At 39.5% G+C, this 27,891-nt stretch overlaps 1 protein-coding gene across 1 annotated transcript in view; it reads right to left on the reverse strand.

Annotated features, from left to right (window-relative positions):
* DOC2B (double C2 domain beta) overlaps positions 1-27,891 on the reverse strand; it is an 824,733-nt gene that overhangs the window by 383,514 nt on the left and 413,328 nt on the right. The window contains exon 4 of the mRNA XM_082245573.1: positions 19,279-19,353. Coding sequence (XP_082101699.1) covers positions 19,279-19,353 — 75 coding nt within the window. The remainder of the gene's footprint in view (positions 1-19,278; positions 19,354-27,891) is intronic.

The following is a 27,891-nucleotide window of genomic DNA, read 5'->3' on the forward strand; positions in this document are numbered from 1 at the left end:
TATTTGTGGGTTTTTCTTTGCATTCCAAACAATTTGCCTGGCAGTTGTGGCTGAAATTTTAGTTGGTCTAACTGACCATGGTTTGGTTTCAACAGAACCCTTCATTTTCCACTTCTTGATTAGAGTTTGAACACTGATTATTGGCATTCTCAATTCCTTGGATATCTTTTTATATCCCTTTTCCGTTTTATACAGTTCAACTACATTTTCCCACAGATCCTTTGACAATTCTTTTGCATTTCCCCTTGACTCAGAATCCAGAAACGTCAGTGCAGCACTGGATGTAAGATGCAAGGGTCTGTCAGAAGTCCAGAAACTCATTGATCTTTTATATACACACACTAATTACAAGCAAACAGATCACAGGTGAAGATGACTACCTTTAATAGCCATTTAAACCCATTTGTGTCAACTTGTGTAAACACAGTTGATTGATAAGGAATGGCTTCAGCCAAACACTGTATAACACTGTGTGTATATATATATATATACCTATATATATATATATATATATATATATATATTGTGGGGATTTGCTCTTGTAGGTAGGATTTGCGGGTGCAGTATAGAGGCAAAACAGATGGTTCTTCAAGTAAATCAGGAATGTTTTATTTACACTTCAGGAACACAAAAGTAACAGTCTTTTTTTGGTGTTAACTCACACCCAACAAAAAAGGAAAATGACAGTCTTTAAGGCAGGTTTACACACAGCAACAAGTCCATTCACCTGTGTCTCTTTGGTGCTGTTCACACACAGCAACGGATCAGTTCACCTGCTTGTAACTTTTCCAGCCTCAGCACTCACTTCCACAGCCTTCTGGTGCATGGAGATAATTCTCAATCACCTGTTAGGCTGTCTGCCTTATAAACCCCAGGCAAGACCTGGCCTGGAGCGTGGGGAGCAGCCACCCACCCATACCTTAACTGCTCCCAATAAAAGCCGGCACGGATTCGGCTTTGCAGCCATACTAAAAATAAAAAAATGTCAAGCAGCACTAGCTGCTGCTGACACAGAATTACCGGCTCTTATCTCACCGAGGCCAGGAACCACGGTGACACGTACCTTACGTCGATCACGGATCCATGTGCCCTGCCACAATATATATATATATATATATATATATATATATATATATATATACATAAAAAGTACAGTAAAACTGCAGGAAAGGGCACTGGGGGGGGGGGGCAAACTAATGGGATTTTTTTTTATTTTGAACTGTACTGTATATATTGTGGATTTTTTTTTTTTTTTAGAAATATCTTTCTGCTACTAAACATACAGTGTTTTGACCAGAAAATGTACACAAGTTTTTTATATCACACATTCTGTAAAATAGTTTTAGAGGGCAGTGAATTGCATTTAAGGAATGGAGGAACGAGATATATAACTTTATTATGGCTGTTAAATCTTAGCACTTATACATCACCGATTTATACAATTGTCTGATATCCACTAAAAAAGTAAACTACTGAGGCATGCTTTAGTAGAAGAACACTTTCTGTGCAGTGATAGGTAATCATTTTGAGCTTGTTTTTTAACATTTGGGAAGTATTCATTTTATAAAATGTAGTCATATGTTTTCACTGTAGAGTTTTGTTGGCTAAAATAATAAAAAGTACCATAAGGCAAATATTTATTTAATTAATGAAATGTTTTATACTGGAAAAAGCTCATTTGATACATTTTTTAAAAGAAAATATTTTATACCAGAAAAGGTTAATTTGTGCTAGGCAAATAACCAGCTAAATAAAAGGTAAATGATATGTGGCTGCACAGTGGAGTTCCGCTAAACTGCCAATCAATTTAAAACAGTATTCTTTTAGGTCTCATGCACACAGGATGTTTTGCAAATCCTCCTAGAAGCCATTCTTCCAGGCAGCAGCCCTTTGGCAGAACACCTGATATTTGTAAAAGTGTGTAATGCATTTACAGGTGTTAAGCACTTGGGATTAAATTCATTTTAGTGGCCAGAATAATAATTTATTCTGGCCACTAAAATGAATTAACACTCAAGCGCTAAAGTGCCTAGCATTAACACATGTTTAGATATTGGATACTTCTGGTTATGTCATGTCTGCTCTTTGGAACGCAAACCGCGACATTTGAATTCCAGAACGGCTTCATTACATGGTCATATGTGAGCAGGGAGTCTTGTAAGTGTGCAATTGGCTTTTATATGTTTTTCTAACAATAAAAACCGAATTACACTATGGATTTCTCCTGATCCCTACAATCACATGAGGTTCTTGGACCTACCTGCCGGAGTCACAAAAGAAAAAAAACATTTTTGCCACTGGAGGGTTATTTTTGAAACACAGGCGTTTAACCTATCACTAGTCGGTGAGTAAGGGCACGTAAGGAGGGAAGCACAACGGCACTTGTTGGATCATACTGGCACTGGAAGTATAAGATAACCAGCACTTTAAGGGACGTATTGTTCATGCACATTTTTTGCACCGACTGCACTTTAATTTTTAAAAAAAAATATTATGTATTGTTATTTAAATATTATGTTTCTGCATAAATATTGAATAGAGATACATATAAAGCACTTGATGGTTAGACGCGCTGGGTACACACATAAAAATACCTAAGAGGAATATACACTTTACATCCCAGCAGCAGTCTTGTAAACCCATTCAACATAGTACATAGCACGGGGATCATAATATTTTAACACGTTTAGATATTGTTAGACATGTGTACAAGCGTCAAGCATTTTTTCTTCCAAAACTCTGCTGCTCCTGGACTCACTGGCAGTGTTTTTTTTTTCTGCCTCTAAATGCCTCTGCCTCCAAACTCCTCTAAACGCCTACAGTATGGATGCATGGAAACATAGGCTAATGTGTAGGGGCGTTTAGAGGCAGGAAAAAGATGGTGCCACTTGAATTGTTGTATTCCCCTTCCATATTTAAGGTTTTAGTTTGATGAGGAGATGTTTTGGACACTGACAGGGATCTTTCTGTGATTTCTCTGCAAAGCCTTTTTCAACATTAACTTATAAATCAGCTCCAACTCAGTGTCCTCTCCCCGAGGATCGGCAACACTTTTTCTTCAGAACCAAGTCTCCAGAGCTCTCCTACCTCTTCCACTAGGGCCTTCTGCTCTGACAGAAGACATTTCAAGTTTCAGATACCATCTGAAGCTGGTTCCCACACTCAACTATTCTCTATCTCTTTATCGCTACTTTCTGTTACTTTATCGCTAACAGGATACAGCCGCAACTCCTCCCAGCTCTCCTATTCTCTCTAGCCCCGACTATTCAGGCTCCTAGCTGACAGAAGCAGTGACAGCTTGGGGGGAACTCCCAGGGGCCCAGAGACCCAGCAAGCTAATTAATTACCTAGAATCTCCAGGCAAAATTTGGAGAGTTCTCAGCTATGGGCATTTCCCTGAATATGGAGAGATAAGCTGTCACTTTCTGCTGTGTCTACAGAAAAGGGAAGTTAAGGCAGGTCTCTCCAGTGACACATTGACGATGGGAAAAACAAAACCATGACTGGGGTTTTTATCGATCAGAAAAAAAGTTTTAGCTTTAGAAATACTTTAAGGCAGGGGTCTTCAAACTATGGCCCTCCAGTTGTTCAGGAACTACAATTCCCATCATGCCTAGTCATATCTGTGAATGTCAGAGTTTTACAATGCCTCATGGGACGTTTAGTTCCGCAACAGCTGGAGGGCCTTAGTTTGAGGATCCCTGCTTTAAGGGAATCAGCTATAATACTATACTAAATGCTATATTTAAATGCATCTGTAGAGCTTTTCACACTAAGGGTCATTCCAAAGGTAGAATTGACACATATATGCTACTAATACTGTAAAAAGCTACAGACCCAAAGGTTAAATGCAGTCCAAGCTGCAAACCCTTCAATCCCCACTAATTTGAAGTCCAGATTTGATTTGCATCCGTCTGTGAGCCAGGAATTTCTCAGTGCAAACAGGAAGCTATCATCACCTACTGTTGCAGTTGGAGGTTTGGCTCAGGTGATAACCCATTTACTTTGACTGTTTGCCAACCTCCAAGCAAAGGTTTGGACCAAACCTAGGAGATAATCCCTAAATCACAACAAACATATTTGGGTTGATTTAATAAAGGAGTGAAAACTCCTTTGCAAAGAGATAGTTGACTGAGCTTGGGAAATGTTTGCCTATGCTCACTTTGATCTAGCAACCATATGCTAGAAAATAAATCCTTTTTTAAATTTCTTTCTCATGTGATTGGCTATTCAAAATGAACAAAGGTTCACTTTATTTACCATCATTCACTTTGCTAAGTGAACAGTCTCTTCTAAACTAATCAACTAAAACGAATCTAAGTTTCCCTTTAATAAGAGTCATTCTCACTAGATTCAGTAGGAAATTCTCTTTTACTCAAGCAAAGCAGAGATACAATTGACTATGCTTAATTGTTGATGCAGTAGTCCTTGAAATGTCTGCCATCTGCTGGCTTACTTTAGTAATTGTAAAGATTACATATTGTTGCAGCTTAGTTGATGAAATCAACTGCATAATTCAGTGAAAGAGCAGAAAATAACAACTGCAGAACATATTTGTATAGGAAAAACTCTCTGTTATGGGTTATATCCTCAAAATTAGGAGATCAATGCATTTCCTAAGGCCTTAGCGTTCCCCTTTGTCATTCTTTGATTGTTCAGAATTTTAGAGAAAATGACAGCACAAATCATGCCTTAACCGAATATAAGCACCAGCCAACTGTTTTCATGAAGAAGAGAGATTTCACAACCAGAGGGAACAACTATATGAATTCACTATTGAATTGAACTATATGAAGCTTTAATTAAACCAGAGCTGCAGGAACTGCCTAACTGTGGAGCAATTTCTACTTCAGCTGCATGAGGTACTCACATAGCTGCCAGCGCTGACACTTCTCACTTTAATGAGTTTTGATTAGATCGATAAATAAAAGTTTTCTGCTATGAATTAACAGATAGAAATGAACACTTCATGGTTTTAATAAAAAGCTGTTGCTTGCCAATTGCGCTTACACTCATTCTTCTGAACGGTGGAAAAGGAACCTTTTGCGGAAAGCCGTTGTTTCTTTATACAAAGGTGTCAGATTAAGAGACAATAAAAACTAAATGAACAATCTTTAATCCATAGAGAGAAAATCTAAAATGTTACACAGAAAATAAAATAAATAAAAAGTCCTGATTATTTTAAGAATCGAAAATGTCTAATCCTGGGAGAATATACAATAAAAATAAAAATTCAGTGCTTAAAATCAAATGGATGGGTAAGCAGCTGTACACCAGGATAGGTCAAACCTACCAAAACCTATAATATGCAGTAAAAGAAAATAAAGTGCAGCGCTATAAAATTACAAATAGTGCATAAAATCATTCACATTAAAATGTATAAAATGCACAATAAAAAGCATGTGGATCATAAATCATAAAGTCCTTAAAAGCTGATTTCCAAAGTGAAAAACAGGAATATTTAAAACGACACTGCAAACGTGACTCCTCCACCACAGATAATACAGCCTCTCACCTCCTGTATTCGACCACTAGGGGTCACAACACTTTGTATCAGTAAGCCAGAGGCAGCCAGAAGATCTGTATATCCAGGATCCAACAGGTTCACAGAAACTCGTGTATGGCAATCCGGAAAAGATAAATAAAACAATCTAATGCTCTCCGCTTAATTAAGGACATTTATTAAAGTAAAAAATAAAGCATCACTCACAAGCAAGGCACTGTCACAGTGCCAGATGAAAGCGAAAGTGCAGACATGTGTTCCAGGATCCATGCCTACGTCAGGAGCCATGCCTACGTCAATAGGCATGACTTCCTCAGCAGGGGACCCCTGCTGAGGAAGTCATGCCTATTGACGTAATGCATACGGGGGAAGGAGTCTGATGTCACCCGCAGCTCTCTGAGATCCTGGAACACATGTCTGCACTTTCGCTTTCATCTGGCACTGATCCTGGATATACAGATCTTCTGGCTGCCTCTGGCTTACTGATACAAAGTGTTGTGACCCCTAGTGGTCGAATACAGGAGGTGAGAGGCTGTATTATCTGTGGTGGAGGAGTTACGTTTGCAGTTTTGTTTTAAATATTCCTGTTTTTCACTTTGGAAATCAGCTTTTAACCACTTTACTACCAGTCACGTAACCTCTACGTCATCAGACTTTGCGGGGTTATACCGGGATGATGCCTCTAGCTAGAGGCATCATCCCGGTACCGTTGTTTGAAGCCGACGGTCGGCTTTCCGTCGGTAACGATCGATGCGGCTCGGGAGCCGCTCGATCGTTACCCGGGGGGGCGGGAGGGGACGTCCCCCCCCTCCCGCCGCCTTCCGCGGCTTTGCTCGGGGCTACCGTCCCACCGGGAGCCCCGAGCACCCAGCCGGCACGTCCGCCGGCTGGATGGAGTCCCGATGAATGCCGGAAACGGCATCGATCGGGTCTCCGATGACGTAACCCGGAGGCGGCGTCCATGACGTCACGTCCGGGTTACTGTGCTGCAAAAGGCGGCAGATTTGAAAAACGGCTGTATGCAAAAATGCCGTTTTCGGCGTTTTGCATACAGGGAAGTGTAGTGGAGGGGTCTAGGGTCTTTTAGACCCTCGATCCCTCCATAAAGAGTACCTGTCACGACATATTGCTGTCACCAGGGATGTTTACATTGCTTGTGACAGCAATAAAAGTGATCAGATTTTTTTTTTTTTAAAAACCTGTAATAAAGTTTAAAAAAAAAGAAAAAATAAATAGGAAAAAAAAAAAAAAAAAAATTTAGCCGTCCCCGTCACCGTTAGCTCGCGCACAAAAAAAAACGTATACGCAAGTCGAGCCGCAAATGAAATCGCTGTTCAAACCACACATGTGAGGTATCGCCGCGATCGCCAGAGCGTGGGCAATAATTAAAAAAAAAGAGCTACACTCTAACTCTAAACTGGTAACCGTTAAATAAATTTAAAGCGTCGCAGATTGAGATCTCTATTGACCGTAGTTTGTCGCCATCCCACGGGGGGGCGCAATTTTAAACCGTAACATGTTTGGTATCTATTTACTCGGCGTGACATCATCTTTCACAATATACAAAAAAAATGGGCTAACTTTACTGTTTAGTATTTTTTAAATGCAGTGAAATGTGATTTTTCAAATTTTTTCCAAAAAAATGGCGTTTTAAAGACCGCTGCGCAAATACCGCGTGACAAAAAATTTTGCAATGACCGACATTTTATTCTCCAGAGTCTTTGCTAAAAAAATATATATAATGTTTGGGGGTTCTAAGTAGTTTTCTAGGAAAAAATACTGGTTTTAACTTGTGAACAAAAAGTGTCCGAAATAGGGCTGGGGCTAAAGTGGTTAAGGACTTTATGATTTATAATCCACATGCTTTTTATTGTGCATTTTATACATTTTAATGTGAATGATTTTATGCACTATTTGTAATTTTATAGCGCTGCACTTTATTTTCTTTTAATCCTGGGAGAAGCTTCAAAGATCTACAACACCATGTAGTGGGGCAAATTTATAATGACATCACAGGAACGTGTGTACAGTCCAGTGTAGATGATGAGCACCCGAGCTGTTCATAAAATGAACTTGAAGTTAGCCCCAGCCAAAAAAAATCACTTGTGGCTAGTGATAAGAAAAAAATGACAGTTTTGAAATTTTTGCAGGATATTTTAACAAAAAAAAAATTAATTGGAGTCAATAGAAAAAGGGAAAATTAAGATTTTTTTTTAGCAGTGTTAAAGGATACATAAGTATTTAAAAAAAACTCCTAAAGGTTAATATTTTGTATTTTTTTTTAATTCTTTGTTTATTCTATAAGAAGGAATTTGTCCGCACAGTCGCTGCTGACCCCAATAATACCTTCTGTCCTTTGTTACCTACTAACTGACTCTACCTCTGAGCCCTCCCCCCCAACACCTAGTTTAAATGCCCCTCCAATTTTGTGGCCATCTTTCTCCCCAATAGAGCTGTTCCATCCCCATTAAAGTGCAGCACGCCCTTACTAAAGAGCCGGTAGCCGACTGAAAAGTCAGCTCAGTTCTCCAGGAACCCAAACCCTCCTTCCTACACCAGTTCCTCAGCCACTAGTTCAGTTCTCTAAGCTCCTTCTGCCTCTCTGGTGTGGCTCGAGGTACAGGCAGTATTTCAGAGAAAACCACCTTGGAGGTCCTCTTCCTCAATCTATTCCCTGAGTCCCTGAAATTATTTTTTAGGATCCTCCACCTTCCTCTCACTTTGTCATTAGTGCCTACATGCACCATGGCCACTGGGTCCTCCCCAGCCCCGCCCAGCCCAATAATCTGTCCACCCGATCCGCGATGTGCCAAACTCGAGCGCCCGGTAAACAACATACTGTTCAGCTACCATGATCGTTTTGACAGATTGCCCTCTCTGTCCTCATGATAATTGAGTCCCCTACAACACTACCTGTCTAACCTTTCCTGAGTCTCGGCCTCCCTCCTTCCTGGAGCCTCCGCTCCCCTGGCAGCTTGGGGAGGGCGCCTGCTCCAGCACTGCCACCCCTGAGTTGATATCCCCATCATCATGCAACTTGGCATATTTGTTGGGGTGTACCAACTCAGGACTGCCTCCCTAGCGCTCTTCCCTCTTCACCTCCTTCTAACTTTCACCCAACTGCCTACATCCGGTGCCTGCGTCTCCATGTCTCCACCCTCCTCTATGCTGGCCCCTGCTGGCACCTGCTGGGTAAAGTCCAAACTCCTTTCCAGATTGTTGATGCTACGCAGTGTTGCCACTTTGTTTTCTAGATCCAGGATCTGAGCTTCCAGAGAAACAAGTCGCTCACATCTTGCACAGCAGTATTTGCCCTAGACTGGTTCATCAAGGAACGCATACATGCAGCAAGAAGTGCACTGAGTGGCATCCCCAATCCTGTTGGACATTATTACCCTCTATTCTATGGGGATAATTAGGTTAATGACCTGCTATTCGTTACCTACCCTACCTCAATCTCCCCTGATACTAAACCTACTCCTGTTACTTCACAGCCGCTCCCAGTCCCAATGTACTCCCAGAAACTAAGGTACTCCCAGTCACAATGTCTCAACTGAATTCTGGTCGCTAGAGTACTCCCGGTAGTTAAGGTACTCCCGGTCGCTAAGGTACTCCCGGTTGCTAAGGCACTCTCAGTGACAATGACACAAGGTATTCCCGGTGGCTAGGTCCTCTTGGTCGCTAGGGTTATTCCAAGTTGCTTAGATGCTCCTGGTCGCTAAGGTGATCACCAGTCGCTATGGTTACTCCCAGCCGCTAAGGATACTCCCAGTCACTTTGGTACTCCCAATAGCTAAAGTACTCCCAGTCGCAAGGTACTCCTAGTCACACGGTTACTCCCAGTCGCAAGGTACTCTCAGTCGCAAGGTACTTCTAGTCACAGGGTTACTCCCAGTCGTAAGGTACTCTCAGTCGCAAGGTACTCCCAGCCACATGGTTACTCCCAGTCGCAAGGTACTTTCAGTCGGAAGGTACTCCCAGTCACACGGTTACTCCCAGTCACAAAGTACACCCAGTTGCTAAGGTACTCCCAGTCATACGGTTACTCCCAGTTGCAAGGTACTCCCTGTCACATGGTTTCTTCCAGTCGCAAGGTACTCCCAGTCACATGGTTACTCTCAGTCACAAGGTACTCCCAGTCACAAGGTACTCCCAGTTGCAAGTCCTCTCAGGTATTAAGGTATTTCCAGTCCAACTGTTTGGGACCCCTGGTCTGATGTTAGTTTGTGCAGCCTCCTCCTGTCGACCCTTCAGCTGTGTCTGTCCCCTCCTGGATCCTCCCCCACAGCCTCCCTGTTTACAGTAGAGTAGAGCAGTTCAGCTCACTGCTGATCTATTTCTAGCTCACAGTTCTCTCTTACAAGCTCACAGTTCTCACTTCTCTCAGTCTCTGTATGGTTCCCCGCCAGCCCCCACCCCGATCAGCCGATCAGACGTCCTCTACTCACGGTCCCCGCTGCCTCTCTCCTCCTGTCTGTGTAAGGTCTGTCTTCCGCTGCCACCAACATACACAGTAATTAAAACCTAAATGTTGGCTACTTCCCTATGACAGGTCCTGAATAGCTGGTACACACAAGGTAAAGCAAACAAAAAGAGGGTGCCTCCATCTAAATGTAAAATGTAAATATATGTGACATTAAAATAAAGTATTACACTGACTCTGCATATATATGTAGTGTGCATGTCATTCTTCCCCTTCAAATGGCTGCAGAGGTTGGCAGGCAAGCAGCTTTGCTTGAATTCGGCTAGATGTCAAATGGTTCCAGAAGGCTACAGAACAATGCTAGGATCTTGAAGAGATTTGCAGGAGGAGGCTGGTGATGGCAGGGTGATGCTTGGGAGTGGTCGATCTATCGGTGGTGCTAGGAGCTGGAACGCAAGCTGTGTAGCGGCTCCCGGGTGCTATCACCCTGCTTGGCTGAAAAAAGAGAGAGCTGGGACAGAAGTAGGATGTATGGGTGTCAGGAGAGTGTGCGCTCCTGCCCCATCATAGCTGTTGGTTCCAGCATCCTGGTTTTGGCTGTGGCATTCTCCTTGTCTGTCTGCTGCAAGGTGATTGATATGATCAGTCTTTGGGTAGAAACCAATCCTGATTTAGGCCAGCCAAGCCTGCAGCCTCATGCATGTTATAGCATGTGTAATACAGGTTCCAAGTTCCCTGTTTGTCTGACCTGCTCTGCTAGATTGAATTCCCTCACTGACGACCTTGGATGAAATATTATTTTATAAACTCTGCCTGTCTTTTGACTATTGGTTGATCCTTACTATTCTAAACCTTGCCTGCCTTGTACCTGGACTGTCATTGAACCAGTCTGCCTGTCAAATTATGTTAAATAAAAACACATTTAAGGAGAAATGAATAGAAAACGCACCACAAAAACACCAACGGTTGCGTTTTTGATGCATTTTTTGAGTCACATGTCCTTTTTTCACAGGCACAAAACATACCAGAAACATGACAAAAACGTAGCAAAAACTCAGCAAAGACACAAGGTGATGTTATTATTTTTTTAAGAAAATACTACAAATGAGCAATATGAATGGCTTCCCTTAAGGCTAATTTTGTCAAAATTTCAGAGTAGTATCAAAATCACTTTCATCTCTACTTAGGCCAGCCTTTCACACCAACTAAATTAATGGGGCCACTGTTATACTCAAGAGTACAATTACACTGAAACTGGCCTGCAAGCTAGAAACCATTATATGAAATAATTTTCACAACATGTGCATTTAAAAAAATGTATTACAACTGAATAATGACAGTGCAGGCAGAGAGAGGTGATGGTTAATCTTCTATTTTGCAGAGGTCACATTTATTATCAGTTTTATTTTAGTTTATAATATCAAAAATCATGCTGCACTCAACAAATAAATATATCAAATGTACATACATAAGAACTAAAAAGCAAGAAAATGTAATTGGAATAAGTAAACAAGGTATACAAGTCCAATGTACAAGTGAATCATCATTTTACAAAATTAGACTTAGAAATTATCCCTACACCAGCAAAGATGCACAGTCCGACACCAGTGAAGATAAATCCTTATAATTCAGGTAAGAATTTCTGTAGCTTTAAATCATCTCCAAAGGTGAAACACCCAGTGCTCCCTCCAAACAATACACATATGTAAAGAGTCAAAACACACTTGCACATACAGTATATGATCACACTGCAGCAGTATGTGGGGATCAACCGTCACTCCTCTGCTCATATGCACCTCACTGATCTGATGATTCGGGAGGCAGAAAGAAGGAGCACCAGGCTTGCATAGTGTAAAATTCTTAGCACAGCTATTTATGAAGGTTGAAATGCACTTACAAATAATGAGCAGCAATCGGCATCTTTTAAACTTCAATTCCTACAATTCCTAGAACGATGATGTCACCACTGATGACATCATGATGACTTCCGACCTTGCTCTGTGTGTGTCGTCACAAATGACATCATCGGAGGCACGGAATCAGGGGATTTTTGATATTATGATCTAAGGAGTGGGATATCCCACACATATGCTTGCTACATCTTAATTGTAACACTTTTTTACACAGCTATTTGTGTGGTATCTTTTTTTCACTTGTTTTATTTTTAGATACAGAATCGCTTCAAGGAATCCATGTGTTAAAAGAAAGTTGTTGTTTTATTTTTTTTATTTGAGCAGACTGTGATCCCACAGCAAAAAAAGAGATACTGGGATTGACCCGAGATACTGGGGTTGATTTACTTATGGCAGACCTCCTGAATCTTCTGCATCCACCCATTACCCTTTAATTTCCATTCTCCCACTGTGTGTGACCTGTACATTTATCTCTTCATCCCCTGATCTATCTGTATATGACCTATATCTAATGCACCACTACTTAGCTCAATGTTCTAACCCACTCAGTACTAGCATGTTCCTTTGTTTCCAAAAAGTTTTGGCACAAAATGAGATCTCTTTGCTCTGTCTACTTCCAAAAAGGGGCCATTTTGTTTTTTTTTGTACTTTCCTGGCATGTTTCTTGCTATGTTTTATAACAGAAATTAAGGTTAACATTATTTTTTTTTTTTAATAGTTAGTCTTTTTTCTTCATTATTGCAAAAATACCAAAACAGTGGTTATTAAATGCCACCAAAATAAAGTTCAGTCTGTCATGCCTTTGTCCTGATCTGAACTAAACCACCCTACCCCTTCAAAAATGCATACTTATGGAGATCTGAGGCCCATGGCGTCCAGTATATGTTGGCATCCAGTGCCGCAAGCCTTCTCTCTCTTAGCTTCACATGCACATTACAGCCCCATAGGCTTCTACGGGATTTGTTTATCTCTTCTTCTGTCTGGGAGGTAAAAGGACTTGAAGCATTAGATGTACACAATCCCTGGAGGCCCTGAGCGTTGGGTCACATTTCAAAGTGAACTTTTTCTTCTTTTATTGTCCAGTTACAGGCTGGTGGCAGGGGCCAAACCTAGTTGTATTACTACACTGCAGCAGAGAAAACTCAAGTCACCAGTCTGGCTGTACTGTGTGGCAGAGCCATTTTTACCTGGAAAGAATGGACAAGAATACAAATCCTTTGGCAGGTAAAACTCCCTTATATGTATTTTATTTTTGTATTTAGTGGTTTGAAGGGAGTTCAGCTTTGAATATAAGATCAATCCAAGCAATTGGATGGATACACAAGACCTGGAGCAGATCTCTCAAAACTCAAAACCATTAGTTTTGAGTTTCAAAGATATGTTTTGTATTTATGACATCTTTACAATGTGCATTACTGAGTCACATTCCTTCACTCTGTTCTGTGGGTAACATGATTTCTAGAAATACTGGAAGAAATGAACTAAAACAAAAATTGCTATACAATCCACACTGGCTTGAAGCGAAAACTCTGATAAAACATTTGAAGAAGAAAAAGATGGCCTGAAATTATTAACCATGAATAGGAGAACGTACATACTATTCCAAAGCAGTTTTTTTTTTCTATTATTGCCTTTGAAGTTCACCAATTTGTCTGCTGTATTTATAGCTATATAAAAATTGCTGTTACCATTAGCTGTTCCTTTCAATAGGAGAAAGCTTATAATTTTAAAAGAAGAAAAAAAGGTGGATGAACAGCCTTTATATGATTTAATAAAAATTAAATCAACTTTAAAAATTGACATAACAGAGAAAACTTTTAAGCTAATTGAACCACTCCTGGACATGTTTTTTAAATCAACAACAAACCATTCTTTTGCAATGGCTGAATGCTTATTCTCTAAAAAGCTTTGAATTCAATTATAACAGGAGTGGTCTAATATATGTAAAAAAAAAAAAAAAATATATATATATATATATATATATATATATATATATATATATATATATATATATATATATAAATGTTCTGTTTTGTGCTTGTAAAATAAAATGTGGCCGTGTAATCCAGATTTAATCTCAAATTGTTTTGGTAATATGCAGAGGCTTGGCTTATTGTAAAACTCAGAACTGTGCTTGACCTGGATGTTCACTTTTTCAAACCCTAATAGCCCTACACAGCAATTTACCATGATGTGGCTAAATGTGGTGTATTATGGTGCCATTCCTTTTGAGTGCCACCTCAAAACATATATCCAGGGGACAACAACACATGAGCATTTTAGAGCAGCACAATGCACATTTACAGTGGTGATCGAAAGTTTGGGCACCCCAGGTAAAAATTTGTATTAATGTGTATAAAGAAGCCAAGGAAAGATGGAAAAATCTCCAAAAGGCATCAAATTACAGATTAGACATTCTTATAATATGTCAACAAAAGTTAGATTTTATTTCCATCATTGACACTTTCAAAATTACAGAAAAGAAAAAAATGGCGTCTGCAAAAAGTTTGGGCACCCTGCAGAATTTATAGCATGCACTGCCCCCTTTGCAAGGCTGAGACCTGCCAGTGTCATGGATCGTTCTCAATCATCATCTGGGAAGACCAGGTGATGTCAATCTCAGAGGTTTTAAATGCCCAGACTTTTCTGACCTTGCCCCAACAATCAGCACCATGGGATCTTCTAAGCAGTTGTCTAGAAAGCTGAAACTGAAAATAGTTGATGCTCACAAAGCTGGAGAAGGCTATAAGAAGATAGCAAAGCATTTTCAGATGTTAATATCTTCTGTTCGGAATGTAATTAAGAAATGGCAGTCATCAGGAACAGTGGAAGTTAAAGCAAGATCTGGAAGACCAAGAAAAATATCAGACAGAACAGCTCGCAGGATTGTGAGAAAAACAATTCAAAACCCACGTTTGACTAGACAATCCCTCCAGAAAGATCTGGCAGACACTGGAGTTGTGGTACACTATTCCACTATAAAGAGATACTTGTACAAATATGGTCTTCATGGAAGAGTCATCAGAAGAAAACCTCTTCTACGTCCTCACCACAAAAATCAGCGTTTGAACTTTGCAAATGAACGTATAGACAAGCCTGATGCATTTTGGAAACAAGTTCTGTGGACCGATGAGGTTAAAATTTAACTTTTTGGCCGGAATGAGCAAACGTACGTTTGGACAAGAAGGGGCACAGCATTTAATGAAAAGAACCTCTGTCCAACTGTTAAGCATGGGGGTGGATCAATCATGCTTTGGGGTTGTATTGCAGCCAGTGGCACAGGGAACATCTCACGAGTTGAAGGAAAAATAGATTCAATAAAATTTCAGCAAATTTTGGATGGTAACCTGATGCCATCTGTGAAAAAGCTGAAGTTAAAGAGAGGATGGCTTCTACAAATGGATAATGATCCTAAACACACTTCGAAATCCACGGGGGATTACATCAAGAGGCCTAAACTGAAGGTTTTGCCATGGCCTTCACAATCTCCTGACCTCAAAATAATTGAAAATTTATGGATAGACCTTAAAAGAGCAGTGCGTGACAGCCCAGAAATCTCAAAGAATTGGAAGACTTTTGTAAGGAAGGATGGGCAAAGATACCTCAAACAAGAATTGAAAGACTCTTGGCTGGCTACAAAAAGTGTTTACAAGCTGTGATTCTTGCCAAAGGGGGCAGTACAAGATATTAACTCTGCAGGGTGCCCAAACTTTTGCAGGCGTCATTTTTTTGTTTTCTGTTATTTTGAAAGTGTAAATGATGGAAATAAAATCTAACTTTTGTTGACATATTATAAGAATGTTTAATCTGTAATTTGATGCCTTTTGGAGATTTTTCCATCTTTCCTTGGCTTCTTTATGCACATTAATACAAATTATTACCTGGGGTGCCCAAACTTACGATCACCACTGTAAAATTTTTCTTGCACAAGATCGGGTAATCACATTAAACACCTTGGGGATTATTTACTAAAACTAAAGTGCAAAATGATATGTAATCCTGCATAGAAACCAATCAGCTTCCTGGTTTTATTGCCAAACTGAACTTATAAGCTGATTGGCTACCATGCACAGCTGCACTATACAGATTCTAAGTGTTCCAGCTTTAGTAAATCAACCCCAGTATTACTTTTTTTACTAATCACAGTACACATTCACATTTCAAAATTAACTTTCACTTATATGATTACAATATAATTATTGAAGCCTTCCTAAAACACTGAGAATGTCCTTATTCCTGACTTACAACAATCCTGGGCATCATTACACAAAGATGATTTTTTTGCATGAATTTGATCTTTTTTTGTAATGTTCTTGGGTATAGGAATTGCAATGTATTTACTACATCATGTTATAGCTTCAAAATGACTGTTTCATAAATATAACTGGATAGGGTCTAGTTAGTAAGAGCATACAGACAGGTGATTAGGGAAGAGTGGTTTGTAATTACTTTTCAAAACATAATGATCCACTTTAATTAGACAGGAATTTACTTAAGTGTTAATTAGAAAAGGTAGAGTTTAATCACAGCCTATTTTTTCCGCTAAGGTAGTTGGTAATAGTGACAGCAACAATTTGTAAAGTTGTAGCTAATACAAAATGCTTGAAGGATAACCGTAGTTTCAACAACTTTATAAAGATGATGACTATTTTACAGCTCCTCTTACTATTCAGCACTCTACTACAGAAGACTATCAGTTCATCAGGTGTAGGTAATGCCTGGCTAAGGAGCAAGAATGTCCTATTGGGAGTCCTACAGTATATGTCCCTCAGCAACTTTTTTTAATCTTGAGTCATGATAAAGATACTGATACCAAATGCAGCCATTCGAAGAATGATCTAGTAAACAGATCTCCAGTCTATCCTCTATGGAACTAGGAACTGGAGCTCAATTTATTAAAGAATATCTCATGAGATAATTGAATCACATGACAAACTTTTTCCAATTATCTCATATGATGCTGAAAACTCACTATCACTATCATCTTATAAGTTATTTACCTCGCAAACCAAAAACATGAGGTAAATAGTTCATAAAACAGCGTCAATTCACTAAAGGAAATAAATTAATTAATAAATGCATGAGTTAAATAAGTAGTGGTCCAGGCATGAGGTATTAAAGGAATATAAAATTTTAAAAGCCAATTTGGAGTGGTCTCTCTCAACAGTATTGCATTTCCTAACTATGTAAAAACACAGAATCATTGAGGCTGATTTACTTTCCCTTCACGCTGATAGTAAGTAAATATGTGGCCCCACTGAAATGGGCTTTTTTTCATAGGGCTGCATATGTGCATATCTCCCTTTGTGCTGGGAGCATGACACATAGTGTGCTCCCAGCACAGAGACCAGGGTCTCACGGAGAGGCTCGGCCCCGCTCTAACGGCTAATTCCAGGTTACCTGATCGCTGTGATAACCTCTGACTGGCTATCACAGTGATCATTTACTGTGAAGCCGGCCCCTGTGTTTTCTGTCTCTGTGAATAGATGAGAGAGCTAAATAAGTCCACCACCATGTGGAAAGGGCATATCCCTATGTTGTAGCTCTGAGGAAGGAAGAGTGTCTGCAGAAATGTGTCAGCGGTCCCAACAAAGGTAAATGTCTTTTCCACATCGAGGTGGACTTTTTTATGCGATTTTTACTCTTCATGTTTGTGAGTATGTTTTGGGCATTCAAAATAAATGTACACATTATTATAAGTGTAAACACATCCCCGCAGTAGACAATAGGTGAGTAAATTAGCCCAATTAACAATCTGTGGAAGACAGATGGTTGAGCTGATGATATTAGTATCTGTTATGAGTCTGACTGTGTGGAGCAGTCCTTTGGTAATAGGCATCTAGGCCTTTAACATGGATACTAGGCCTAGAGTCCCATTTCAAGTAATCCAAACCATTAAGTAGTTGTCCATCATTTTCTTGGTCACCCTGTGCTCCTAATAGACACAGGGTGACTTACACATAAGAGGGGTTGCGGGAGCTGGAAAATGGGTTTCAAGAGCTCTCAAACGTAAGCTGGGTTTCATGGGCCCCCCAACCAAAGTGACTCCCGTCACAGTACTCATTATGTTAGAATGATTTTTTTTAAATATTTAGTGTATTCAGATTCGTTTCTTATATTCATAACTTTTTTTCTATTCTATTCTACTCTATTATTTTATTTTATTTTATATTCTATTCTTTCATTTTCTGTTCTATTCTGTTTTATTATATTCTATTTTATTCTATTTAATTTTATTCTGTTCTATTCTATTCCAGTCTATTGTATTCAATTATATTCTATAGAGAACCCTAAGTAAGAATCATCATCTTATTTAACTTTTATACTTACTGTACGTTGAAATGTGTTACTATTGGGATTCAAATTTTCGTAACGAAACAAATTGCATATGTCTATTTGTGAGGACCTATTTTCAAAGATAATGCACCCAAAGGACAAAATTAGAACCAAAACATTGATGAACACCTTAAAGCGGTAGTATCCCACTTTTTGACACTTTTACCTACAGGTAAGCCTATAATAAGGCTTACCTGTAGGTACAAATAATATCTCCTAACCTGGCATGGTTTAGGAGATATTTGCAGTGCATGCAGCCGCTCGCGCGAGCGGCGCATGTGCTCTGAAGGTCCGGGGGGACCTTCAATTTTGTTTGCCGGGAGCTTGCGGGAAAATCACTCCCACGCGCATGCGCGGGATTGACGTCATCGCGGCTCCGGCCATTTATCGCGCCGGAGCCGTCTCTTCCGGCCAATCACCGCGCCGGAGCCGCCGAACCCGGAAGAGACAGCGAGGGATCATGGCAGCGCCCGCAGCGATGTCCGGGGGGTCCGTGTCGGGGCTTCGTTCTAAGGTAAGTTACACATAATGGGCTTGTATGCGATGCATACTAGCTCATTATGCCTTTGTCTTGCAGGTTTTTTTTTTTTTTAGGGTTTACAACCGCTTTAAGAATTCATTGAGAATTGCTACTACATCCATCAAAGCCGATACTGATGCATTAGCTTATCAAAAACAGTTTTAAACATCAAACTATTTTCATGTTGCCCTCTTACTTTTATAATAAAAAATATTTATATGTTTTATAATATTATATTATCTATATCATTGATCACTAAACTGTGATCTGCCCAAATTTTTCTGCTCATCATCTATCCTTATTGTTAGAGTATTTTAGGTGTGGCCCAAGAAAATTCTTCTTCTTTCAATGTGACCCAGGAAAAGCCAAAGATTGAACACCCCTGGGTTATAGTGTCTAATCGCAGGTAAATACTATGTGGATTTCATCAAATTTTAACTAATTTTAAATAGGAACATTTATCATCAAAGTGATCAGTGTTCTCTAGAGGCAGAAGATAAATTATCACAATATCACTATAATGTTATAATTAACCTTGTACTATAGGAGAACAAACAGTAGAATTTTTTGAATGGGAACGCACCTTACTAGCACCAGGAAGTAAATGTAATTTAACATATGGGTCTGCCAGTCCATTGTGATCCATTGGCTTCAGGCCCTAAAATATAAAGCAGACAATAGGAATACGTCAAACAGTATATCAATTACATCAATCATGCGCATTTCACCTAAAATGTTATTTCGAATGCTTGATCTTGAGAATCATTTGTTTTTTTGAAAAAATGTCAAATATGTTTGTTCATTTTTGATCTTGAAATGCAAATCAACAGTTCCAGTAAGCACACTAACCATACGAAAATCAAATGATTTGTCTACTAACTAACTTGATTTTCCATTCAAACCTTCTCCACTCTATGAAAAACTAAAAACAATGGCTATACACTTTAAAAAAGGGCACTGGCATTAGTCAACAATTTAATTGAGGTTTGCCTGTTCATGCTGTATATTCCACAGGAAAAGTTAATCATTTGCCTTCCTCTGGATGTAGAGGTTTTTGCCATTTGGGTTTTACAGTGTAACCATTACGAATGTTTCTTCATATGTTCAGTTTATATGGCTAGGCATGTAACAGGTTCACGTTAACATACGAATAAATGGAGCTTTCAACACAATACAAATTGCAATGCATCAGTCAGCATTATACAAGGGAAATGCAGCACTGAATAAGTAGTTGTTTGCTACACAGATGTAATTAAATAATGTATTGATTGCTGCCCAAAGAACAAAAGGATATTACTTATAATTAGTGACAAGTTAATTGATTTAATGAAGAAAAAGGTGCGCAAACCAATGTATATGTGTAAAAGCAGCACTGTGATAGAAGTGAATATGTGAAAAAAAATGTAACTTGAAAATTACAAAGGTGCGCTATTACTTAACAAATAAACAATAACAAATTGTCCATATGTGAAAAAGAAGGATCCAAATAAAACATCAATTAAAAGTCTATTCCTTCTGGAAGGGGGTGTTCCCAAGGTGATGCATGTAGAAAGACCAGCTGATGGATGATGAATAAGTATAATAGGTGAATTAACCTCTTACCAAAAAGATAATCCAAAAATTCGTGACTTTAAACAAAAAAATTGATTTACCCAAAAAAGGAATTTTGTATCAATACATAGTGAGTATGCCTTTTGCCACCAATCCTATCCAGAACCTATGTCCCTGTCCTGCCCTGGAGGGGCTTTATTTGGATAATTATGTCAGGAGCCCCCCCCCCCCCCCACAAGGCTATAGGGTTGCACAGCCTATTGGCCTGTAGTCAATCAACCCCAATGTATATTGCCATTATTATATGACAGGTGAACACCTGCTGCTAGATAGGAGGAAACTTGAATAGATTATGTTACCTGTTTTCTTTTGGCTGGTCATCAAAGGTATATAATTTGCCTAAACAAGTAGCTTGCAGGTTTAGATTTGATGGATTGTTGGTTTAGTAAATCAAATCCTCCTGGATTATTGGACTGGATTTTTTATAACAGATGTAAGAAATAACTTAAAATCTTTAGGCTGGACTCCAGGAATTGTGAACCTGTATTTCATTCTCAAAGCTCTGCAAGTAAGCAGAAACCAAAAGTTGTCTGCTATTACCTTTATGAGCTATGTCTGCTATTACCTTTCTACTGTCAATGTTTCTATGGTTAATAACATTTCTAAAGGAGTCTGATATTACCTGACCTTGTAAGCATTGCCTACTGCTATTACACTGTCAAATAAGATTCCATCACTTGCTATCATTGTTTAGGCGCCAATTACAAGGTGGAGTTATATTAAAGACAGCAAAAAAAGGTTTCTGGGTACTAATGGTATCAGAATGAAATATTATGTACTCTTAAAACAAGATCACTTCTTTTTTTTTTTCTTTTACATTAGAAGACTGTAACACTGCCTAGTCACTGTTGGGAGAGAGAACAGAGTGTGATGAGTCTCCTAAGAATCTAAATACAATGCGATCAGCGAACCTTTCTAATGAAATTTGAGGATTATTTGCTTTACAGTGGCTGTAGCTATGGAGGTCTGCTTGTTAAGCATTTGCAAATGGATGAATGTCCATTGCCTACCCACAGGTTCATTTTAACATTCTTCTAGCAAATTCCCTGTGGGATGAGACCCTTTTTGCTAGATGGCAGCTGAGCACTCAATTGTGGGACATGCTACTACTGTATGAGCAGCAGAAGGTACTGCAGCAAAGATCAGAAATTACAAAGTAATTCCCGATCACGTGATCACCATAATTGATTAGTCACGGTCATCACGGTAGTAACTGTGACACTATAACATATTTGCCTTGTTTTGAACTAAGCTGTACACTTTGTGCGAGAGCTTAACTCAAGCCAGCTCAAGGACCAGGCTACAACTTGCAGTCTCAGATCCTAAAAGAGGATCAGGAACTGAACTGTGAGGTTCCTGGTCAAGTCAGCCCCCATAACACCTACGGTATCTCACAAAAGTGAGAACACTCCTAACATTTTTGTAAATATTTTATTATATCTTTTCACGTGACAACACTGAAGAAATTACACTTTGCTACAATGTAAAGTAGTGAGTGTACAGCTTGTATAACAGTGTAAATTTGCTGTCCCCTCAAAATAACTCAACACAGCCATTTGTCTAAACCACTGGCAACAAAAGTAAGTACACTCCTAAGTGAAAATGTCCAAATTGGGCCCAATTAGCCATTTTTCCTCCCCAGTGTCATGTAACTCGTTAGTGTTACAAGGTCTCAGGTGTGAATGGGGGAGCAGGTGTGTTAAATTTGGTGTTATCGCTCTCACTATTTCATACTGGTCACTGGAAGTTCAACATGGCACCTCATGGCAAAGAACTCTCAGAGGATCTGAAAAAAAGAATTGTTGCTCTACATAAAGATGGCCTAGGCTATAAATAGATTGCCAAGACCCTGGGCTTAAAAAGGAATTTTGTGCATTAAAAGTGTATTTATATCCTTTGTAACTATTGAGGAATATATTTGAATTAAAGTTTTTGTGCCCAGAGCTCAGCTTTAAGATAACAAAGAAATACATATAGCATACTTTCAAGACAACAAGGCTTTCTTTTTGTGATATTGTCTTGCAAAAATGTATGCAATCAACAGACAAAATCAAACTGTAAAAAATTAAAAAAGGTTTTTTTTTTTCTAATTTAGTGTTTCATTTTAAAACAACTAGTGTTACTGTGAATAAAAATGTGTATCATTTACATTATATTGTATCCTGTTTATAATGACAGGATACAATACATCCTGTTATACAGCTGGCCATACATAGATCGAAATTCAGCTAGTTCAGCATGGCTTGGCCAAATTACAATCTTAACCACTTCTCGACCAGAAGGTTTTACCCCCCCTTAACCACTTACCAACTGCCCGACCACCCGCCGTCGATTTACGTTGGTCATTTGACGCTAAACGCTGCCATAACCCCGGTATTTTTTTCAATGACGTGCAATTGGCTTTCAGGTAAGGGTGGTGTCCCCCCCTCTCGCCACATTCCGGACATTTTCCCCGCTTACTGGACCCTCCATCAGCGGGGAAAACAATCTGGTCCCGGATCCTCAGAGACAGGAAGTCGAGTGAGGGCAAGATGGCCCTCATTTGACTCTATGGTCTTGGAGGACCGGAGCGACGTCAAACGCCGTTGCCTAGCAACCGGTTTAAAGGGCTGATTTTTTTTTTCAACAATTCTTTATTTATTTTTTTAGTGTAGTTGTGAGGTCTGAGGTCTTTTTGACCCCAAATCTCACAATAAAGAGGACCTGTCATGCCTATTTCTATTACAAGGGATGTTTTCATTCCTTGTAATAGAAATAAAAATGATCACATTTTTTTAAAAACTATGTAAAAATAAAAAATAAGGTGCGCAGAAGCGAACGCATATATATCCTCGGGCTATATCCAAGTTTTGGGCGTTTAGGATCCCTGTCATGGGGATCATCTCCATTTGGTAAGAGACAGTGTGAACAGGGTGTTTGGTGGTGGTTTCTTGGACTCACAGTTTGATTCATCTGACAAATTGGGACTTTTCACAGACTCTATACACTCAGTTTTTCTGAGTGGCTTTTTAGGATTAGCGCTACATTGTCCACTATATATAGTTCTGATCAAAGATATTGATCCGTTCAGACACTATACTAGTAATGAAGGTGTTTAGTGTGTGTGTGTCACTGGAAATCAAAGCGTTAAAATGTATTACTAAATATGAGGCAGGAAATCTGAAGCTGTCCTGGATTGCTACTAACTAATGTTAACTCTAACTGATGTCCCCTGTGACACTAATACAGTGATCAGAAAAAAGATTTGTACACTATAATAGTGACACTGTGACAAGGCAATGAAGGGGTTAACTGGGGGTGATCAGGAGGTTCCATTTTTATTAGGGGATATATGGTAGGTACCCTAAACCTATCTGGGACAGACACTAACTACCACTGCCTCTCAAACTAACTTGCGTCACAAGTGACACTAATACAGTGATCAGCAGATTATCTGTATACTGTATATAGCAACACTGTGACAGGGAGTGAAAGAGTTAACTGGGGGGTGACAAATGTGCCTATGTGTACTGGTGTCAGTGTAGTGCTTGTGTACTCACTGTCTGATGCTTTCTTCTCTCACGCTAGAACTGAAAAGGGCTTTAGGAGAGAAGTTAGCATAATTTCCTGTGCCTCTGTTTACATTACACAGGCACAGGACACTCCGATTACCAGGTCAACGCCAAAAATCATTGTCCTGGAACTGATGAGTTATCGGTTCTGAACTGAATCAGCACGTCGGGGGACGGCGGGCGCCCGCCCCCTTGCCCCGCGTGCGACCGACGTACAGTTACATCGGTTTGCGCAGCCGAGTCACCTTGCCTAAGTAAAATTGCGGTCTATTAAAATAACAAACATGTTATTCCTACCTGCTCTGTGCAGTTGGCTTTGCACAGAGCAGCCCTGATCCTCCAATTCTCAGGTCCCCCTCTGGCGCTTCTGGCCTCTCCTTCCTGCCGAGTGCCCCCATAGCAAGATACTTGCTCTGGGGGCACTTGTGCGTGCTCGCTCCCGAACTGCTTGGCTCTGCCCCCGCTCCCTCATCACTGGCTGTGATTGCCATTGGTTCTCGCTGTTGTGTCTCAGCCAATAAGGAGGGAGAGACTTGGGAGAGCTTCTGCTCTTGTGCACATCACTGAATCAGGATTGTGCTCGGGTGAATAGGAAGGGGGGCTGAGGGGGGAGCTGCACACTGAAGATTGTTTACCTTTATGCATAGAATACATGAAGGTAAAGAACCTTCAATGTTTAAAACCACTTTAAAACCAGGAGTGGTCAGCAATAGCCTCCCTGTTTCTCTAAGGGCTTTTAGGAGCTTTTATAGATGTCAAGCTCTTGGGCAGTAATTCATTTTTTTGGCCAGAACAAATAATTTTTCTGGTCATTGAAATTAATTAATACTTGAGTGCTAGATTTTAGGTGCATTTAGGTGCATTTAGCAGCTGTTAGTAGTGTCAACTGTTTTGTTTGCTCAAACACTGCTGCTCCTGGACGCACTGACAGTGGATTTTTTCTCCTACATCTAAAAGCCTCTAAAAGCCCCTGCCACTCAACGCTGCTAAAAGCCTATGTGAGCATGGACACATGGCTAACATTCAGGGAGTTTAAAGGCAGAAGGAAAAAAATGCCAGACGCCCCTAGGAGTACCTGTAAAAATGTCCAGTGTGCATGGGGCCTAATTAGCCACCAAAGCTCTGCAAATAAGTAAAGTTAGGACTCTCTGCCCACTGCACAGGTGTGTATTGATCTTCTTTTGCAAGTTTGCCCATTTGCTCACGTTTGCTTTTACGTTGCTCATAACGTGCAAAATAGCTGTATGCCATTTACTATCTTCATTAAAACATTAACTTACATACAGAAATGTACTACAATATTATTTGATTTTGATGCTTTTCTGTCATAACTGGCATCAGGATAAACAAAGAATATTTTCCACTTTCAGAATACATCAGTTAGGAGAACTTTACATTTTGGAACATTCAAAGGCAGATTCAGTAAACAGGATGGCAATAAAGTGGATTTGGAAACATCAAATCAAGGATCTTATTTAGAAATGTTGCTTTAGAATATAATGAGTTCCATTATAATTCTAAGTTCCATTGTTAAAAGGCTTTAAAATAGATTCAGCAAAGCGGATGTTTGGCATACTGCCATTTCACACTGGAATTCTGACTATGTTGCTGTTATTATATTACGAAGAATGTAAGCTTTCCTTTATTTTCCTCTTTTAGAAATAATAATAGTTAATAAATAATGTTTAGAGCTCTATTGAAATTATTGTGTCTGCCCCAGGACTTAGCCTGTATGCCACCCTAAAGGACCAGAGCAAGATAGTAAGATGAATATAGCTAGTGATGGGTAAAATTTAACCCTTTTGCTGTGACCATGGTGTCATTCTCTAAAGACTGTTGAATCTCATTATAGCTTTGAAACTATGAAATACTGTATGTGGATAAAAAGGAGAAGAATATATCATATATATATATATATATATATATATATATATATATATTTTTTTTTTTTTATTTTCTTTCTTTCTAAAGGGTCATTTATCTATGTTTTTATTCAAGATTCATACATTACCCCCAGAATCACACATTTTCCATCTAAAATGTATTCATTAGTAACAATGTCAGAATCTTTGGTGATAGTTATGTGAAGCTTGGATGAAAACACTCATAAGTAAACTACTAAAGCTGGCCATATATGGCTCCATTTTTTTTTTCAAACATCCAGCGGGCAGATAAAAATAAAAAAACTGAACAGATTCCCCCATCCACATAAGTGTGTTATTGTATTCTTACTGTGGGTCTCCGCCATCAGAATACAATGATAAAAGCTGCAGCTTATTGGCTGCAGTGCTGATGAAACACAAATTTTCCATCAAGCCTGTTCATGAGAAGTTGATCATTAGATTGACTTCTCACAAACAGGAGCAGCCATAGATGGGTTGAAATTCAGCTGGTCTCTGCTGAACCATCCAAATTTTGATCCATCTGAGGCCAGTTTATCCCAACAGCATATGTGAAAATACAACAGTTTAGTAGTCTCAAGCATGAAAAGAATGGTAAATCAGCATCACAATGTGGAACATTCTACTTTTTTAAACACAAATAATCAGATACTGTATCAAATTATGTCTATCATGTATAATTTCCAATCATAATAAAGGCAAAGCACAGTTATTAAATTTAGCAAGCATTTCTAGAGTTACAGTATCTTCCTGCAAGTACAAAGCTATAGTCGTAATAGATTTTTAACTGCTGGTAAAGACTTGAATACTGGGGAGTCCTTGGACTTCTCTAGGACAGTGCATGGGATTCAAACTGGATGACTGTTTTTATTATTCTAATATGTACATCATCATCGGTTGTATTGAAGTATCCTGTCCTCCTGAAATGTGTTTTCCCTTCTTTATCTGATGCAGTTATTTGGTTGGGGTTTGCATTTATTTTCTGTTTTCCATTCTTACTCTGAATGGAAGACTGACCTATTTTTGTCACCATGAGTACAATTTAGTCTATGTATTCTCTGCATATGTTTATACCAAATCACTCAGACATGTTCTTACTACAGTGATACCTCGGTTCACGAACGCTTCTGTTCACGAACAACTCGGTTCACAAACAGAAAAGCTCATAAAAATATGCTCCGGTTCACGAACTCAGCTTCGGTTCACGAACAGGAGCCGCGGCCATTTTAATGCTATTTCCAGGCTGTCACATGGGCGTGACTTCCTGTAGGAAGATCATGGAGAGAAGATAGAGAATAGAAGAGACACACAGAAAGAAGTACATTACACTTTCTTGCTATTTGGTGTGCTTTTTAGCACGTACTGTACTACTGTACAGTACTTACTGTACAGTACTTATGTATTGTACAGTACAGTTCCCCGTTTGAGTGCTTACTGCACAGTACTGTACTGGACTCCCAATATGGCTCCCAAGAAGCATGGTGGAAAGAAGAAAGTGCGGAGCAGCAATGAAGGTGACAAGAACAGCAATGCAGCTGACAATGTGCAAGGTGGAAATGCAGGTTACAATGTGCCAAGTGGAAATGCAGGTGACAATGTGCCAAGTGGAACAGCAGGTGACAATGTGCCAAGTGGAAATGCAGGTGACAATGTGCAAAGTTGAAATGCAAGTGAGAATGTGCCAAGTGGAAATGCAGGTTACAATGTGCAAAGTGGAAATGCAAGTGAGAATGTGCCAAGTGGAAATGCAGGTGACAATGTGCAAAGTGGAAATGCAAGTGACAATGTGCAAAGTGGAAATGCAGGTGACAAGAATGTGCAGCACAAGCATGGTGGCAAAAAGTAAAGGTGACAACAAGGTTGTGAAGAAAATAACCATTGAGCTGAAGAAGGAAATTGTAGAAAAGCATGACCGTGGTATTTGTGTGACTGGTCTGGCCTCGGAGTACAAGATGGCAAAGTCAACAATCTCGACAATTTTGAAAAACAAAGCCGCCATCAAAGGAGCTGATGTTGCAAAAGGAGTAACAATGTTAACTAAGCAGAGGCCGCGAGTGCTGGAAGAGGTGGAAAAACTTTTGTTGGTGTGGTTGAATGAGAAACAACTGGCAGGTGATAGCGTTAGTGAAGCTA

Source organism: Pelophylax lessonae (genome assembly GCF_965119305.1).
Source record: "Pelophylax lessonae genome assembly, chromosome: 2".
Taxonomy (NCBI): domain Eukaryota; kingdom Metazoa; phylum Chordata; class Amphibia; order Anura; family Ranidae; genus Pelophylax; species Pelophylax lessonae.